General features: G+C 39.0%; 2 protein-coding genes across 2 annotated transcripts in view; one reads left to right on the plus strand and one right to left on the minus strand.

Annotated features, from left to right (window-relative positions):
- foxo1b (forkhead box O1 b) overlaps window positions 1-13,017 on the minus strand; it is a 63,390-nt gene extending 50,373 nt beyond the window's left edge. Inside the window, exon 1 of the mRNA XM_067434264.1 lies at window positions 12,880-13,017. The gene's annotated coding sequence lies outside the window, so the exon portion shown is untranslated. The remainder of the gene's footprint in view (window positions 1-12,879) is intronic.
- Window positions 731-8,464, plus strand: vps26bl (vacuolar protein sorting 26 homolog B, like). The gene is made up of 6 exons (XM_067433123.1): window positions 731-1,199; window positions 2,180-2,336; window positions 2,459-2,623; window positions 2,746-2,921; window positions 4,108-4,250; window positions 8,092-8,464. The coding sequence occupies exons 1-6, from the start codon at window positions 977-979 to the stop codon at window positions 8,224-8,226; spliced, it is 999 nt and encodes a 332-aa protein (XP_067289224.1). The 5' UTR covers window positions 731-976; the 3' UTR covers window positions 8,227-8,464.
- Window positions 13,018-18,388: the final 5,371 nt, after the last annotated feature.

Raw genomic sequence — 18,388 nt, forward strand, 5'->3', positions numbered from 1 at the left:
ACAGATGAATGTTACCCAAAATCCTGTTGTGTCATATTTGACATTTACATTAACATTAAAAAACTAATTTTAACATTAAAATATTTTGTGAATAATCAAGAAAGCCACATTGCTTCAGTCCTCTCTTACATATACTTTATAAAAATCATTAAAGATCTATGAGCAAAAAAGATAAAAAAGTTTAACTAAGGACAGAAGACACAAAGTATATTGTGTACAAGAGTTTTTTAATCATTTACAAGGGATGTGTGTATTAAATATGATACAATGATACCTAGAATATGATACCTAGAGATGTGTATGATACATTATAATATATTCATAAATAGGCATTATATTTATTTATTATTTATTCAATTTTACAAAGAATGTTTAAGTTATGAGAGAATACATTTTTAATTAACAAGCATCCCCTCCCCAAAATAAATAAATAAATAAATAAATAAATAAATGTATACCCCCAAACTGACATAATGGGGGGATACAAACATTAAATAAAAAATAAAAGTCATGTTTAATAAAACAAAAAAACAAAAAAAAAATCATGAAATGAGGGAAAATAGTAATACATTCCTTTTCTGATTGCTCTTTATGGTCTTATCATTTTTAGGGTTAACAATATTCTGTGTGCACCAAATTATTATCCGATTTGTTACATTTGATTTCAATAGTCTCGATATTTTATTTTGAAAACTTTTATTTTGAAAATAAAAAAATATTTACGTGGACTATCCCGGAAGTAAAATCCTTTCTGAAGCTTGTGTCTGTGTGTACATTGCTGAAAATCCTCCGCAGGTATTAATACAGGAGCCATATGAAGAATTAGCTACATTTGATATTAAATAGTCTATTATAAACGCACATGCATTGCAGAAGATAAAGCAGCTAGCTTGTGAAGAAGACGCAATTGTATTGATGTGGAATTGGACCAGGTGTTAGAATACAAAAGGATTCCAGTCCAGCACAAGGTGTCGGGATGAGCTTCTTCAGTTTCGGACAAAGTGCTGAAATTGACATAGTTTTAAATGATGCCGAGACGAGAAAAAAGGCCGAGCACAAAACGGAGGACGGGAAAAAGGACAAATACTTTCTGTTTTACGACGGGGAGACAGTCTCTGGGAAAGTCAACGTAACCCTGAAAAATCCAGGGAAGAGGCTCGAGCATCAAGGCATCAAAATAGAGTTTATCGGGCAGATCGGTAAGTGCAACGTAGCAGGAACGAGCGATGCTTGAGGACCGCCGTAACGTGATAATTCAATACAAGATTCACCTCTTCAAATTTATTTTATAATGCAAGTGTCATTAAGGGGACTCCGACTGAAGCTTTAAAAATGCTGAAGTGTCAAATTACAAAAACCTAGTCTCGTGACACATGACACATTAGCGATGTTTGATTCGTGATCGAATCGTTCTCTCGAGTGAATCGAACGAATCGGTTCACATAAATAATGATTCCTTTATGATGCAGATCCCTCGGAAATCGTTCCTTGGTACTTTTTATATTACAGGAAAATATTAAACTAATATGTTATTTCTCATTCATCCAACAAATCGTTACTCACCGACCTGTTGATCCGAGAACCGTCCAGTTTAGCTATTTTCTGTAAATAATCGAGAACCAATGAGGCGATTTTTTTTTTTTTTTAGCGAAAAAGTAGACGTTATAAATTATTTGTTAAATAAATAGCGCTAACGCTTTTCATCTAAGAAATGTAAACAATTTACAATCATAATGTCGCTTTGTACTTTGAATCGGATTGTTCAAAAGAACCGATTCCCCGAAGTGAGTCTACTTCCTATCTCTAGTAAAAAAGGCGGTTTAGGAGCCACACCTCTGGATGCTAACCACACGCCATGCATCCTCTTTCATTAATGAAGTTTCCCTAAAGTATGATTGCCACTCCTTGTTCTAATATGCAATAAATAACCCTTGAAGCATCATCAAGAAATGTGTTTGTAAAGAATGTCAAATGTTTTCCCTGAGGTTATTTTTATACATGCTTACATGGTATTGCCATGTATTACATGGTATTATATAACATTTGCTCACCCTCAAATCCTGAGAAACCTAACAAGCTCAAACCATTAAATAAAATTGTTCAAATTTGAAAGAATACACAAATATGCAAATGTATTAAGAAATCACCTTTTTTCTTGTGTCTCTTATTTTCCTTGTAGAATTGTACTATGACAGAGGAAACCATCACGAGTTTGTCTCTCTGGTAAAGGATTTAGCTCGGCCTGGCGAAATGGCTCAATCTCAGACCTTTGACTTTGAGTTCACACACGTGGAGAAACCGTACGAGTCCTACACAGGCCAAAATGTAAAACTACGGTATGTGTTCCTGTCATATAGTTCAGTAAATATTGTGTATGTGAGCTGAGCTGACACAAAATGTTGTACATTTGTTTAAATATCTAAAAGGTTTTATTGTAAACTCTCATTTTTTCCCTCAGCTATTTCCTGCGGGCAACCATCAGCAGGAGACTGAACGACGTCTGCAAAGAGATGGACATCGTAGTGCATACGCTCAGCACATATCCAGAACTCAACTCCTCCATAAAGATGGAAGTGGGAATTGAGGACTGTCTGCATATTGAGTTTGAGTACAACAAGTCCAAGTAAGTGTGAAAAACAGCCAAGATGTTAAAATAGTTCAACAAAATGTAAATGTCTCCTACTGATTTATTCTTTGCATTTTCCCCTGTTTTTTCTTCCCTCCTTAAAATCTTGAAAATGGCAGGTATCATCTGAAAGATGTGATTGTGGGGAAGATCTATTTCCTATTGGTGCGGATTAAGATCAAACACATGGAAATCGATATTATTAAACGGGAGACAACAGGGACGGGACCAAACGTGTACCATGAAAATGACACCATTGCAAAATACGAGATAATGGATGGAGCACCTGTCCGAGGTATGAAACAATTCTTAAAGGGATAGTTCACATAAAAATGAAAATTATCCCATTATTTACTCACCCTCAAGCCATCTTAGGTGTATAGGACTTTCTTCTTTCAGACGAACACAATCAGAGTTATATTAAATTATATCCTGGCTCTTCCCATCTCTGTGGAAGAGCCAGGATATAATGTAATATAACTCTGATTGTGTTCGTCTGAAAGAAGAAAGTCCTATACACCTAAGATGGCTTGAGGGTGAGTAAATTATGGGATCATTTTAATTTTTGGGTGGTCTATCCCTTTAACACGCCTCCTGATGGTCACTTGTATTTATTAAGATGAAGTTTCTGTTGGATTAAAGGTGCAGTAAGTAATTTCTGAGATGCTTTTGAAAGTGGAGCACCATAACATATTTATAGCAATTCAGCAGTAGGGGGCGTGTCCAACCATGATGGGGGAGGAGAGAGAGCTAATCAGCAGTAGGAGGCGTGTCCAACCATGATGGGGGAGGAGAGTGAGCTAATCAGCAGTAGGGGCGTGTCCTGTCATGGTGGGGGAGGAGAGAGAGTGAGCCAATCAGCAGTAGGGGCGTGTCCTCTCATGAAGGAGCGAGAGTGAGCCAGAGGGAGATTTGAAGAAAGACAAATGGCTGAGAGGCATTACAAAAGACAGAAAAAAGAGGAATATCACTGGAAAATAAAGGGTTATGATCAGGCAAGAGCTTTAGGATCCACGTTAAAAGTGGAAAAGCTTTCCAGTGCTAGAGATACCTCAGTGGGAAGGCATGAAAACGGATGCAGAGGCTGCGTTGTTTCTGCTCCATACGTGAGTAACATTGGTTTCGCTATGTTTCACCAAGAAATGATTTTGTAATGTTAGCTTATAGTTACAGGACATTTTTAAGTGTCTGGATCTGCTGTGCTGATGTTGGTGGCTTACAACCAACTCTTGCTTGTGCACTTCTATGCACCTTTGTCGTTCGTTATTTTGCTTCACTTAAGCTATGATGGAGACGACCACTCTTGCATTGCATTTTTGTGCATTTTGGGGGCTGAGCAATGGAGAGAGGGGTGTGTGTTATTGGGTTGATTTTTAAATATCAACAGTATTTCTCAGAAACCGCTTAATGCACCTTTAATGTGAAACACATATACAATTCACTAATTGTTGAAATTTAAACTTGATCTTTTCTGGATTTAGGTGAATCCATTCCCATCCGTCTTTTTCTGGCTGGGTACGAGATGACGCCCACCATGAGGGACATTAATAAGAAATTCTCTGTTCGTTATTACCTGAATCTCGTACTTATCGACGAAGAAGAGCGGCGTTACTTCAAACAACAGGTTGGTGTTAAAGGGTTCGTTTATACAAAAATGAAAATTGTCATTAATTCCTCTCCCTCATATCGTTCCAAACCCATAAAACCTTTGTTCATCTTCAGAACACGAATTAAGATATTTTTTGATGAAATCCGAGAGCTTTCTGACCCCTCATACAGTCTTTGGACTGTATTACCGGTATGAACTGTTGGACTGTTCACATAACCGGTGAATTACCAACAGTAAATGATCATGTGTGAACAGGACCTTTCTAAAATACCGGTGAATTGGTTCTGGCAATGAAGTTATAACATTACCAGTAATTCACCGGTAATGTGCTCTGTGTGAACACGGAATGAAGATTACCGGTATATTCACATGAAGTCAGAACGTGCTGACGTAAGACATCTCCTTTGGGCCAATCATAAAGACTATTGAAGATGACGTGATTACGCTCCGCTGTTTACAGTTGTTTTTCTATTTAAATATGCACTAAATGATCATCTTTTACCGTTGTGCCATGTCTCAAAGCTTTTTCAACGTATCATGAACGAGACCCAGCCGCCTTTTCCATTCATCAGTGCTGCGGCTCTGCTGTTGGTTACCAGAAACATCCGTGTCTCGTGTTTTTAAAGGGGGGGTGAAACACTCAGTTTCAGTCAGTGTCATGTCAATCTTGAGTACCTATAGAGTAGCATTGCATCCTGCATATCTCCGAAAAGTCTTTATTTTTTTAATAATTATATAAGAAAGATGCGCTGTTCCGAGTCTTTCCGAAAAAAGCCGAGCGGGTGGGGGCGTGTCGTGTGAGCGGAGCTAAATAATGACGTGTGCAGCAGCGCGCTGTGTGTTGAGTCGAGTGCGTCATCCCTAACAGCGGGAAAAAAACTTTATTCAAAATAAAAATATGGCTTTTAATCAGATACAGCCATACATCTATGATCCGGAATCAGACCCAGAGGCTGCAGTTGAACAGGAGCAGCAGCAAAAACGACTAGAGCAGGACGTCTCTATGTGGTACAAGTTATACACTAACTATATAATATGCTTAGCGGCTTGTGTTATTTACATATTTATACTTGAATTATATCGTCGTATTTTTGTCTTTGAAGGTGTACATGTGGGAAGTGCAGTTGTGCACGTGTGTTTGTGTGTTTACGCGTGGTTTGTGTAGACAGTAAGCGGACTAAAAAAAACACAGACATTTGAAGCAGTCTCACTCACCGCCTGCGGTACTAACGTTGGGACTGCTCCATCATTCAGCATTAGGCGATTGGAAAATCCGGCGTCGAGCTGGGCCTTGTTTATGAAACAGTCGGCACCGAAATGCAGCGAACAGATATAAACATTCGCGCAACTCAGTTGCTGATCCGGAAAAGCAAATTACATCCACTGTTGCCTTAACGCGGGGGTTTTGGGGAATCTGTGCAGGACTGTCTTGGTCTGGCAACCAAAAACGCACTTTTTTGGTGACATTGTTATGTGCACATCACCTGTCCAGCATCCTACAAGCCAGCGCTTTGATGGGCGTAGGCTGTTGCTTTCGCTCTCTCCCTCGCTCTCTCTCACGCGCTTCCGGTAGAATTGTCCGTAAGGCCCATACAAGGAAATTCCGCCCCCATTAACGTCAAAGGGGACGCATGATCTCAAAAAACTTGCCGAAACTTATGACTAACCGGAAGTAGTATTTTTGACAAAGAAATACTCCCATCAAACGTCCACCTTAACTTTTGAAACTTTGTCTATGTTTAGTATGGGATTCCAAGTCTTTAACAGTGTAAAAAGATCAGTATGCATGAAACAGCATTTCACCCCCCCTTTAAGAGCAAACATGCCTTCTGTTTGATCATCCGTTATGCTTGTCACTCAGACGGCAAAAAGATGTTGTCAACTGTTTACAGCGTTTAAAGGTGCACTATGTAGTATTTTTGCAGTAACATATCCAAAAACCACTAGGCCGGTGTTATATATTTTGTTCAGTTGAGTACTTTCAATATCCCAAATGTTTCCAACTCTTTGTAAATTGTGAGAAAATTGCTATTTTATTTAAGAACCGGGACGTGTCAGCATAGCGTTTGAGGGAGTCGCCTGTCAATTGCGTCATATCTGCGCTACCCTCGGTTTTATTTGTCAGAAGCGCTTTTCTCTTAGCAGTGTGAACATGTCCCAGCAGCCCCAAGTGAACGCACGGAGTAACGTCATAACATCATTTTAAAACTTAAATGTATCTAATATGATAAACAGAGCTGCTTTACCTTATACTCATGGCCGGAAAAGCGGAAATGGTGCAGGTGCCCGGCGACTGTGTCCCGTCCCGTCATAATAAAAGTCCCGGTACTCGCGAGCCGTGTGTGTGTATAACAATCGCTCCAGCAGCCGTGCTCAGCTCCTCAACACTCGCTCCTGCTCTGCTTTACACTATAGTAACGTTAATAACCGCATCCATGAACATGATTTCTGCCCGAGTCCTATTTTCCACCGGCTGTGAGGTGAAGACCGCATCTCCCAAGATGCTGCGCTCACACTTGGCATCATCAAACTACGCCTTTGTTTAGAGTAGGCGCCCTCCAGTGGACGGAAAGTTGCATAGTGCACCTTTAAAGATAATTTCCGGAGACTGACATCACAGAATTTACTGATATTTTGCTGCTCATGTGTGAATTGTCTCTTACCGGTAAAAAGCCAGAACGCGGTTGCTTGTGTGAACGGCATATTTGTGTATTTACCGGTAAAGTCTTTCGGGTAATTTTATGGTAATTTACCAGTATTGCTCTGTGGAAGGGGCTATAGACTACAACGTTATTACCACTTTCAAGGCCCAGAAAGGTAGTAAAGACATGGTTAAAATAGTCCATGTGACTACAGTGGTTCAACCTTAATGTTATGATGCCATGAGAATACTTTTTTGTGATGCACTTTTATGGACTTCAAAACAAAAACACTTAGAAGAGCCGGGACATTTTTTAAAAATATAACTGATTGTATTCGTCTGAAAGAAGAAAGCCATATACACCCAACATGACCAAAGGGGGAGTAAATCATGGGGTAATTTTCATTTTTGGGTGAACTATCCTTTTAAGGTTGAACTACTGTAGTCACTCAGATTATTTTAACGATGTCTTTGAAAGTGGTAATCGCATTGCTGTCTATGGAGGGGTCAGAGAGCTCTTGGATTTCATTAAAAATATCTTAATTTGTATTCCAAAGATGAATGAAGTTCTTGCGTGTTTGGAGCGAGTAATTAATGACAAGTTACATTTTTGGGTGAACTAACCCTATAAATATTTAAAATTAAACACATTAAAGCTACACTGTGTAACTTTTTTAGTTTATTCTTAGCTAAAAACACTTAGTTCTTTCAAAAATAATGTATATTTACGTCTTTCAAGTAATAAAGTGTTCTCGTAAGTTTATAATATGCCATTGAAAATACATACGGGTGAGGGGTTCGAATGCCGGTCGCCATGTTGCTCCTCCATCTTGAAAGTACATTAGCCAAAGAGGGACATACCCGTAAATTCAAGCTTCGCCTTTCGCGTTTTAACACTCGATGGCACCGTGTCGAATGTGAAGAGGGGGATTGCCATGTTAATCTTGGACTAAATTGGCCACCGTAGGAGTTAAAACAAAATCAGAATTGAGAGGAACAGAAACTAATATTCACTGGATGGTCATAAACCTTTTCACCGCTAGATGGGGGAAAATATCACACAGTGTAGCTTTAAAAATAGAAAACGAAATATGAAAAAAAAAATCCACAAGTTTGACAGATCATTTTAACTACTTGTGCATGCTCACAACTAATGGTTCAGAACATGACCTATTTTGTGTATTATCTATTTATCATCCTTTGATGGATTCATAGGAGATTACACTATGGAGGAAAGGAGACGTTGTGAGGAAGAGCATGTCCCATCAGGCTGCCATCGCCTCCCAGCGCTTCGAGGGCTCGGCCAGCTCTGAGAAAGCTCTCTCTCAAGCTAAAGAGGACAGCAACTAAACCTAACCATGTCAGCTAATCATCTCATATGTGTGTATGTGTTCGGGAGAGTGTGTATGTGAATTTAAAGAAGGCGCGTGCTCTCAAAATACACTGAGCAACGTGATATTTCACATTCCTAAACATTGCGGTGTATGATCAAGTTCTTAAGTAACTTTTAAAATAAGGGATGAATGTGAAAAGCAAAAACCCTGATTCTAAAAACCACGATTTGATATTTATAAATTCTTCCTGGCGGTTCCTCTGAGATTGTTTACTTTTTTTGTCCGCCACCCTGGATTTATCGACCGTATATTTAAATGAAACATTTCAGCAGTCCATCTAGACAACACAAACACATTCCACTCTCTATCTTCCACTCACAGCCTTTTAAAAGTTCTGTATTGAATGTTTTGTTATTGTAGATTTCTTCTTTCATAACACATACATTGCATACAGTGTTCACTTCTGTTTTCTAATGACATGATATTAACAAATTCATATTTTTTTGTGATTTTTTTTAAATATACAGTATGCTTACCGATACATGCCTTTTTTACATTTTGTTGCCATTCCTGAAGATAAATTATAAGCACTTCAGGGTTTTTTGCCAATGTGATTTTAGTGTCTCATGAGGAACCCTAAACTCCAGATCAGCCTCAGATTAATCACACATTCTGTTTAGATTCAACTAACAAACCAAATGAATTTGAAAGTATGTAGCTGAACTGAAATGCACCTGTATTTTATGTTTATTTTAAGGTCTGTTGACAATACTAACAAGCTCCTTGCCATGTTTTTAAATATAGAAAAATTAGAAAATGTATTCAGTATTATAGCTGTTGCTGTTTGGTTATGGGAAACCAAGAGTTCTTGGTTAATACTTTCCAATAAGGTTTTAACTATTGAACGACCATATTTTAAAGTGTTAATATGTTGTCACGGGCTGTTTAATGTTCTTTAATTCCTATCAGTGAATAATTTCTAGGATTCCAGAGGCATTAAAGTCTTATTTTTGTTCTCATTTTTACCAACACTGGAGATCAACTATTAAAGCTCTTACCTTTTACCAATATATGAGCTAAAATCTTAGACATCTTTGACCATTATGGTGCAACTTGGCAAGTGTGATCAGCATAAAGCAGAAGCATGAACAGAGCGCAGGATAAGGGAAGTGATTACACACCCATTTTGAGATCACAGGCCCATAGGTCTCAGTCAGGGTAGCGCCATATTTCATTTTTGACAGGAATGGAAACAAAGGATATAATTATAGTGCGTTCAATGGATTGTACTGTTGATTATGGAAGCTTGTTTCTGCCACAGAATAAAACATTTTAAAAGATAATTGTGACTTTTTATCTCACAATTGCTAGTTTACATCTTGTAATTCTGTCTTGTTTTCTCAGAATTGAGAGATATAAAGTCAGAATTATAAGTTATAAGTCAGAATTGCAAGATATAAAGTTTAGATCTCACACTTCTGACTTTTTTTCTGAGAGAAGAATCTCAGAATTGTGATATAAACTCCAATTATGAGGGGGAAAAAAGAGGCGGAATAATTTTTATTCTGTGGCGGAAACAAGCTAACATACACTAAAAAATACTGGGTTAAAAACAACCCAAGTTGGGTTGAAAATGTACAAACCCAGCGTTTGGGTTAAATGTTTGCTTAAAACAACCTAATCGCTCGGTTTGTCCATTTTCAACCCAACAAAGCATTTTTTTAGTGACATCCGATTGTTCGAATGACAAAATATCTTTCCAAAAGGGTTTTAAAAGGTGCGAGTTGAGAAAATGATGTGATGTAGGACGTTTATACAGTGCGTGAAGTTGTAAAGACTGCGCGTCTATCACTCACAACCTCGTTTTCATCATATGGGGTTTAACCTGACTAAGATCTATTAGTCAGTAGCTCTCACTGTTGTGATTATCTCTTGTCGTGTTAGGACCGTTGGGGGTGTTTATCTGTCTGAAAAACCAGGAGGAATCATCTCATGATGAGACCGCAATTTCACAATATTGCTCTTTTGTTGGTACTTCCATTCTCAAGTAAACAAATAAAAGATCTTTGTGTCAGGGCATGAACAATAACTGAGCTCTAGATCTGTTGAAAAATGATTGTGACTAGGCTCTGAATATTGTTTGCTAAATTGCCTTTTTTTATATGGCATGTAAAAGAACCCTTGCTTTTGGTGTCAAACCAGTCACGGCCTGTCACCGAGGGCTCAAGCTCACGTTTTGATGTGTAAGTGATATCTCTGCTGTCTGTTTTACAAATCTAAAGCATCTCTTTGCTGAATACTCATGGCTCTATATGACAGACTGTGTTTACTGATTATGATTACAGTCTATGATTTAACAAATTAGCACTGTGTATCCTTTCAAAACAAAGGAACCAAGAATTTGTTTCCTAACTTTCTTTAAATTTATCATTGTGCAAAAAAAAGTGCTGCTTAAGATGGCATTAGATAACCATATTTCTATATTAATATTATGTATGTACAGTATATATTTACAGAATTGTAAGTATATGATTTAGAAATCGCTCTAAGGTACTAGCAGAGTTTACAAAGGGATTCTAGACGATTCTAGAACTGCTAATGTCAAGCAGGAGTGCAGAACACACACAATCTAACTGCTCTTTCAGTACTTGTGCTGTATATGACATTTGTTTTTACTCTGATTCCTCAAATTAAAAAAAAGAAGAAAAAAAATGCTCATCTTTTCCCTCATAGAAACTTCCAGTGTGTCGCGTGTCCTTTTTTCATCAGCACATTGCACATAGTTGCGGTTTAGGGGAAAATTAATCCTCATTAGATAAAACCCTGCAAGGTCAATCATATATTTGTACACTATATTGCCATAAGTTTTAGGACACCTGCCTTTACACATGAACTTCAATGACATCCCATTCTTAATCTGTAGGGTTTAATATGGAGTCGGCCCACCCTTTACAACTGTAACATCTTCTGTGAAGGCTTTCCTCAAGGTTAAGGAGTGTGTTTATGGGAATTTTTGGCCATTCTTCTAGAAGCTCATTTGTGAGGTCAGGCACTGATGTTGGACGAGAAGGCCTGGCTCTCAGTCTCCGCTCTAATTCATCCCAAAGCTGTTCTATCGGGTTGAGCTCAGGACTCTGTGCAGGCCAGTCAAGTTCCTCCACACCAAACTCGCTCATCCATGTCTTTATGGACCGATGCTTTGTGCACTGGAGCGTAGTCATGTTGGGACAGGAAGGGGCCATCCCCAAACTGTACCCACAAATTTGGGAGCATAAAATTGTCTAAAATGTCTTGGTATGCTGAAGCATTAAGAGTTCCTTTCACTGGAACTAGGGCAAAGCCCAACCTCTGAAAAACAACCCCACACCATAATCCTCCCTCCACCAAACTTTACACGTGACACAATGCAGTCAGGCAAGTCTTATTCTCCTGGCAACCACCAAACCCAGACTCGTCAATGGGATTCCTAGACAGAGAAGCGTGATTGGTCGCTCCAGAGAACACGTCTCACTGCTCTAGAGTATTTTGCGTAAAAGCAGTGGCGGCTGCTTTACTCCACTGCATCCCACGCTTTGCATTGCTCTTGGTGATGTAAGGCTTGGATGAGCTGCTCGGCCATGGAAACCCATTCCTTGAAGCTCTCTACGCTGTTCTTGAGCTCATCTGAAGGCCACAGAGGTTTGGAGGTGTGTAGTTATTGACTCTGCAGAAAGTTGGTGACTTCTGCGCACTGTGACCCTCAGCATGCGCTGACCCCGCTCTGTGATTTTATGTGGTCTAACACTTTGTGGCTGAGTTGCTGTTGTTCCCAATCGCTTCCACTTTGTTATAATCCCACTAACAGTTGAGCGTGGAATATTTAGTAGTGAGGAAATGTCAGGAATGGACTTATTTCACAGGTGTCAGCCTATCACGGCCCCACGCTTGAGTTCACTGAGCTCCTGAGAGCGACCCATTCTTTCACTAATGTGTGTAGAAGTGTCTGCAGGCCTAGAGCTTGATTTATACACCTGTGGCCATGAAGAGTCTGAACACCTGAACTCAGTGATTTGGCAATAGTTTTGGCAATATAGTGTATAAATATATAAATATCTATTAAAGGAGCTTGAACATCTTAAAGATAAGACCAGTGCTGCCCCCAGTATCTCTTTCCTTTAATTCAAATCTCATTTAATATCTTTCTCACAAAATGTTTTATTTGCAGGCTTTTTGAGGGTAATTGGGTATCTAAAAGGTTAAAATCAGTCCGCATTGCTACTTGATAACCCCTAGATGGCAGACTCACGCCTCATTTGAGCAGTCAGTGCTTTATAGCCATTTTGATGAGAAAAGATTGATTTGATTGGCCACTTTTTTTTACATTAATCAATGTATCATGGTTCCTGTAAAAATTGCTAAAAGCAGCACAACTGTTTTCAAAATGTATAATAATAATAAATGTTACATCAGCATTTCTGAAAGATCATGTGACACTTTAGATTGGAGTAAGGATGCTGAAAATTCAGCTTTTGATCACAGAAATAAATTACATTTTAAAAGATATTCAAATAGAAAACGGTTCTTTAAAATTTTAATAATATTTCAAAATATTACTGATTTTACTGTATTTTTTGAACAGTACTTGATTTATGCTTTATTTAGACAAAATGCAGTTTTATTAGTCACTTACTGTAAGTGGTTTGAGATGGACAAGTATAAAGGCAGATACTCTTAGCCGATGAGTTTTGAGCAGTGTGTGTAGTTCTCTGGCTTTGAGATGTTATTGATCGTCTGGCCGTGGTGCTGACAGCTGTATTTTCCAAGTGAATTCTGAAGCTGAGAAGAGAAACCTGGATGAGTATTGATCATAGGTGAAGCCTCTTTCTCTACATCTGCAGAATTCAAGCCCATACACACTAATGAGGCCTGAGGAGAAATAACAAGCCTTTGTGTTCAAATCCTGAACTCAATCTGTCACACAATATATAGAGTAGCCGTGCAGCAGATGGATTCCTCAGGGAGTTTTGTTCCTTGTGAGCAATAAAATCACGTTCAGTTAGGAAAATTTGTGGGGAAAAAGGACTGGTTGAAATAATGCAAGTGCTGTCAAATCGATTAATTGCAATTGCATTACACAATTTATAAGTATATATACAGTCTTGTTCAAAATAATAGCAGTACAATGTGACTAACCAGAATAATCAAGGTTTTTAGTATATTTTTTATTGCTACGTGGCAAACAAGTTACCAGTAGGTTCAGTAGATTGTCAGAAAACAAATGAGACCCAGCATTCATGATATGCACGCTCTTAAGGCTGTGCAATTGGGCAATTAGTTGAAAGGGGTGTGTTCAAAAAAATAGCAGTGTCTACCTTTGACTGTACAAACTCAAAACTATTTTGTACAAACAATTTTTTTTTTGGGGATTTAGCAATCCTGTGAATCACTAAACTAATATTTAGTTGTATGACCACAGTTTTTTAAAACTGCTTGACATCTGTGTGGCATGGAGTCAACCAACTTGTGGCACCTCTCAGCTGTTATTCCACTCCATGATTCTTTAACAACATTCCACAATTCATTCACATTTCTTGGTTTTGCTTCAGAAACAGCATTTTTGATATCACCCCACAAGTTCTCAATTGGATTAAGGTCTGGAGATTGGGCTGGCCACTCCATAACATTAATTTTGTTGGTTTGGAACCAAGACTTTGCCCGTTTACTAGTGTGTTTTGGGTCATTGTCTTGTTGAAAGAACCGTTTCAAGGGCATGTCCTCTTCAGCATAGGGCAACATGACCTCTTCAAGTTTTTTAACATATGCAAACTGATCCATGATCCCTGGTATGCGATAAATAGGCCCAACACCATAGTAGGAGAAACATGCCCATCTCATGATGCTTGCACCTCCATGCTTCACTGTCTTCACTGTGTACTGTGGCTTGAATTCAGAGTTTGGGGGTCGTCTCACAAACTGCCTGTGGCCCTTGGACCCAAAAAGAACAATTTTACTCTCATCAGTCCACAAAATGTTCCTCCATTTCTCTTTAGGCCAGTTGATGTGTTCTTTGGCAAATTGTAACCTCTTCTGCACATGCCTTTTTTTTAACAGAGGGACTTTGCGGGGGATTCTTGAAAATAGATTAGCTTCACACAGACGTCTTCTAACTGTCACAGTACTTACAGGTAACTCCAGACTGTCTTTGATCATCCTGGAGGTGATCATTGGCTGAGCCTTTGCCATTCTGGTTATTCTTCTATCCATTTTGATGGTTGTCTTACGTTTTCTTCCACGTCTCTCTGGTTTTGCTCTCCATTTTAAGGCATTGGAGATCATTTTAGCTGAACAGCCTATCATTTTTTGCACCTCTTTATAGGTTTTCCCCTCTCTAATCAACTTTTTAATCAAAGTACGCTGTTCTTCTGAACAATGTCTTGAACGACCCATTTTCCTCAGCTTTCAAAGGCATGTTCAACAAGTGTTGGCTTCATCCTTAAATAGGGGCCACCTGATTCACACCTGTTTCTTCACAAAATTGATGACCTCAGTGATTGAATGCCACACTGCTATTTTGTTGAACACACCCCTTTCAACTAATTCAACTAATTGCCCAATTGCACAGCCTTAAGAGCGTGCATATCATGAATGCTGGGTCTCATTTGTTTTCTGACAATCTACTGAACCTACTGGTAACTTGTTTGCCACGTAGCAATAAAAAATATACTAAAAACCTTGATTATTCTGGTTAGTCACAGTGCACTGCTATTATTTTGAACAAGACTGTATATACCACCTTCCTAATATTGTGTTGGTCCCCCTTTTGCTGACCTGTCGAGGCATGGACTCCAAGGTGTGCTGTGGTATCTGGTAACAAGATGTTAGCAGCAGATCCTTTAAGTCCAAAAGGTAAGTTGTGAGGTGGGGCCTCCATGGATCAGACTTGTTTGTTCAGCACATCCCACAGATCGATTGAATTGAGATCTGGGGAAATTGGAGGCCTAGTCAACGCCTCAGACTCGTTGTTGTGCTCCTCAAACCATTCCTGAAGCGTTTGTGCTTTGTGTCAGGAGCATTATCCTGCTGGAAGAGCCACTAGGAAATACTGTTTTGAATTATCTTCAAACTTTTAGTAAAATATTTTCCTATGAATAAACATTTCAATGGCAATTTAATCTAGTTTACTGATTTTCTTTGTCAAAGGTGACAGTGGTCAGACAATACTACCATCTCGCCTTACAAAAGAACTGGAGGTACACTTGCTATCACAGCATAAAATTTATGCCAGTTAAAACAACATCTTATCTCGTTAAATTCAGCGGCCATGTTATTCAGACCTATTAGGCCTTCAGGGTTTGAGGCGTGGAGCTAATTGGCCAGGTCCAGTCTTTCACCAATAACCACAGCAACCGCTCCAAGCGCAATGCTCAGCTGCACAAACCCGGTTACCATGGCGATGGGGCCTCGTCATCCCGAATCTTTTGACTGTATTGTGGAGGAGAGTTGCATCTGTGTGAGCGGGGGGAGTCTTGCACAGGAAATCAGGTTATTGTGTGCGTTTCATTTTTTTTAATGCAGCTAATGTAATAAGGATGGAAAGTGAACGTTTAACATGAGGAATGAGATAATCCGTGACATTTTTAAAATAAAGTATGATATGATTTTTATTTTTATTTTTAGAAAGACATCCCTATTTTTGTTTTGGCAATTTAAAGGAGCTTTGAATGATGTTTTAAGAGGGTTTTTTTCATCGAAACAATGCCACTTTAATGATGAAAAAAAAAAGCTGTCTTATGATCTAAGTGTTTTAGTTATTGAATACATTAGAGAATGATTGACACTCCCATGGGAGATGATGTCATATTCGTCTTTGAGCTTTGCAAAATATTCCTCCCTCTTCATAAAGACCCACCACCGTTTCTTTCAGCTCTCTCCTCCTTCTTATTAACCATTTATGGACACACATGGTTTGAAGTCTATTAGACAAAGCACATGCATCCAACCAACAAAGGAACCAAATTGTATACACCAATCAGGCATAACATTATGACCTATGAAGTAAATAACACTGATGATCTCTTCATCACGGCACCTGTTAGTGGGTGGAATACATTAGGCACCAAATGAACATTTTGTCCTCTAAGGCTCATTGATGCATGTGGGGAGCGAAGGCTGGCCCGTGTGGTCCGATCAAACAGACGAGCTACTGGAGCTCAAATTGCTCAAGAAGTTAATGCTGGTTCTGATAGAAAGGTGTCACAATACACAGAGCATCTCAGTTTGTTGCGTATGGGGCGGCATAGCCGCTGACCAGTCAGGGTGCCCATGTTGACACCTGACCCCGCCGAAAGCAACAACAGTGGCACGTGAGCATCAGAACTGGACCACGGAGCAATGGAAGAAGGTGGCCTGGTCTGAGGAATCACGTTTTCTTTTACATCACGTAGATGGCCGGGTGTGTGTGTGTGTGTGTGTGTGTGGCTTACCTGGGGAACACATGGCCCCAGCGGAGGCAGTGTGATGCTTTGGGCAATGTTCTGCTGGGAAACCTTGGGTCCTGTTCATGGTCCTGACCATGTTCAGCCTTTCATGGTAATGGTATTCTGGTGGCTGTGGCTCTTCCAGCAGAATAATGCTCCTGACACAAAGCACAAATATTTCAGTAATGGTAATAAGAGCTCAAATAAGAGCTGAACAACAAGTTTGAGGTGTTGACTTGGCCTCCAGATTCTCCAGATCTCAATCCAATCGAGCATCTGTGGGATGAGCGGAACAAACAAGTCCGATTCATGGAGGCCCCACCTCGCAACTTACAGGACTTAATAGATCTGCTGCTAACATCTTGGTGTCAAATACCACAGCACACCTTCAGGGGTCTAGTGCCTCGGTGGGTCAGGTCTGTTTTGGCAGCAAAAGGGGGACCAACACAAAATTGAAATAATGGTCATAATGTTATGCCTGATCAGTGTATATTAAAGCATTCTAGAATTATTAACTATTTTCAAGAAGCCAGTAGTAATAATGCAAGCACACTTGCATTTGTTATTTGTCATGCCCATACTTCAAGCACACAAACCATTTCTGAGTAGATCTGGCCACATGGACAGGAAGCTTTACTATATAAGGACTGGACATCCTGTGATGTCTAAGCTCTGTTAATGCAGCGTGTGCCTCACTCTTGTTGTTTCACACAGTCATCTGCTCAAAACTGTGAAAGCATTGTCTGTAATCCACAAAATTAGATGCTAATCCCTGGAATATGGCAAGCCAATTTTGAGCCGCTTGTACGCATGCGGACACATGCATGCAGGCTAGCGTCTCTAACTGTATGGGTCTCTTTAAAGGCTGAGACGCTGATTAAGAGCCGTGAAGGATTAAGGGCAGCAGGGAGAGTGGCATAACACACAGGAGGTGTGGGTATGTGTGACGTAGAGGGTGGATGGGCAATACAATGACTAAACTAAACTGGCTCTTTATGCCCCATCAGTTCCTATAAATCACAGTCTTTGTCTTTGCTGCATCACTGGATGGCCAACAGAGTCAGAGTGAGGCCACATTAATAATCTGTGATTAAACATCCAATATAGACCAGGAAATGGAAAGGATTTAGAATTATTAAAAGTTTAAATTTAGGGATGCATCAATTAAAATACAATACGGGACAATTCAATTATTTTCATGTTATGTTAACTATTAATTAAATCGCAACAAGCAAATTTGTGTATCATAACATTAAAAAATCTTAAAATTAATTTACTAAAGATTGCATTTAAGTGCTATTAAACCATTAGTGATTATTAAAGAATAAACTTAAGTGAGCGGTAGATGATAGCACAGGTAAAGTTAAGGGAAATTAGCATGTTAAATGCACAATGAAAAATATTTAAATTTGACTAATAAAGATGCCAATAATGATTGCATGTTAGGGCTGCTCAATTATGGTAAAAATCCTAATCATGATTCTGGTCAATATTGAAATCAAAATTAATTAACACAATTATAGTGGGTGATTTGATCTAAGTCTTATTTCATGATATGAGTGTGAAAATCAGTGAAATTTCACAATTATCAATACTTCAGCAAAAACTAATACTAGGTAAATTAATGCAAGTAAAAAAATCCTTAGAACAATTACAGAAGACAATAAAAAAGCAATAAAACAAGAATCCTTTATCTCTCTTGCTTGATCAACATTACTGACT

This window comes from Pseudorasbora parva, chromosome 23 (genome assembly GCF_024679245.1).
Source record: "Pseudorasbora parva isolate DD20220531a chromosome 23, ASM2467924v1, whole genome shotgun sequence".
In the NCBI taxonomy this organism is placed as follows: Eukaryota; Metazoa; Chordata; class Actinopteri; order Cypriniformes; family Gobionidae; genus Pseudorasbora; species Pseudorasbora parva.

What these genes read in the sequence shown, in the direction of transcription:
- vps26bl (XM_067433123.1), top strand. Translation starts at nt 977, where the DNA reads ATGAGCTTCTTCAGTTTCGGACAAAGTGCTGAAATTGACATAGTTTTA. An exon ending in TTTGAGTACAACAAGTCCAA is followed by an intron (nt 2,624 to 2,745) that starts GTAAGTGTGAAA and finishes TGAAAATGGCAG; the next exon opens with GTATCATCTGAAAGATGTGA. An exon ending in GGATGGAGCACCTGTCCGAG is followed by an intron (nt 2,922 to 4,107) that starts GTATGAAACAAT and finishes TTCTGGATTTAG; the next exon opens with GTGAATCCATTCCCATCCGT.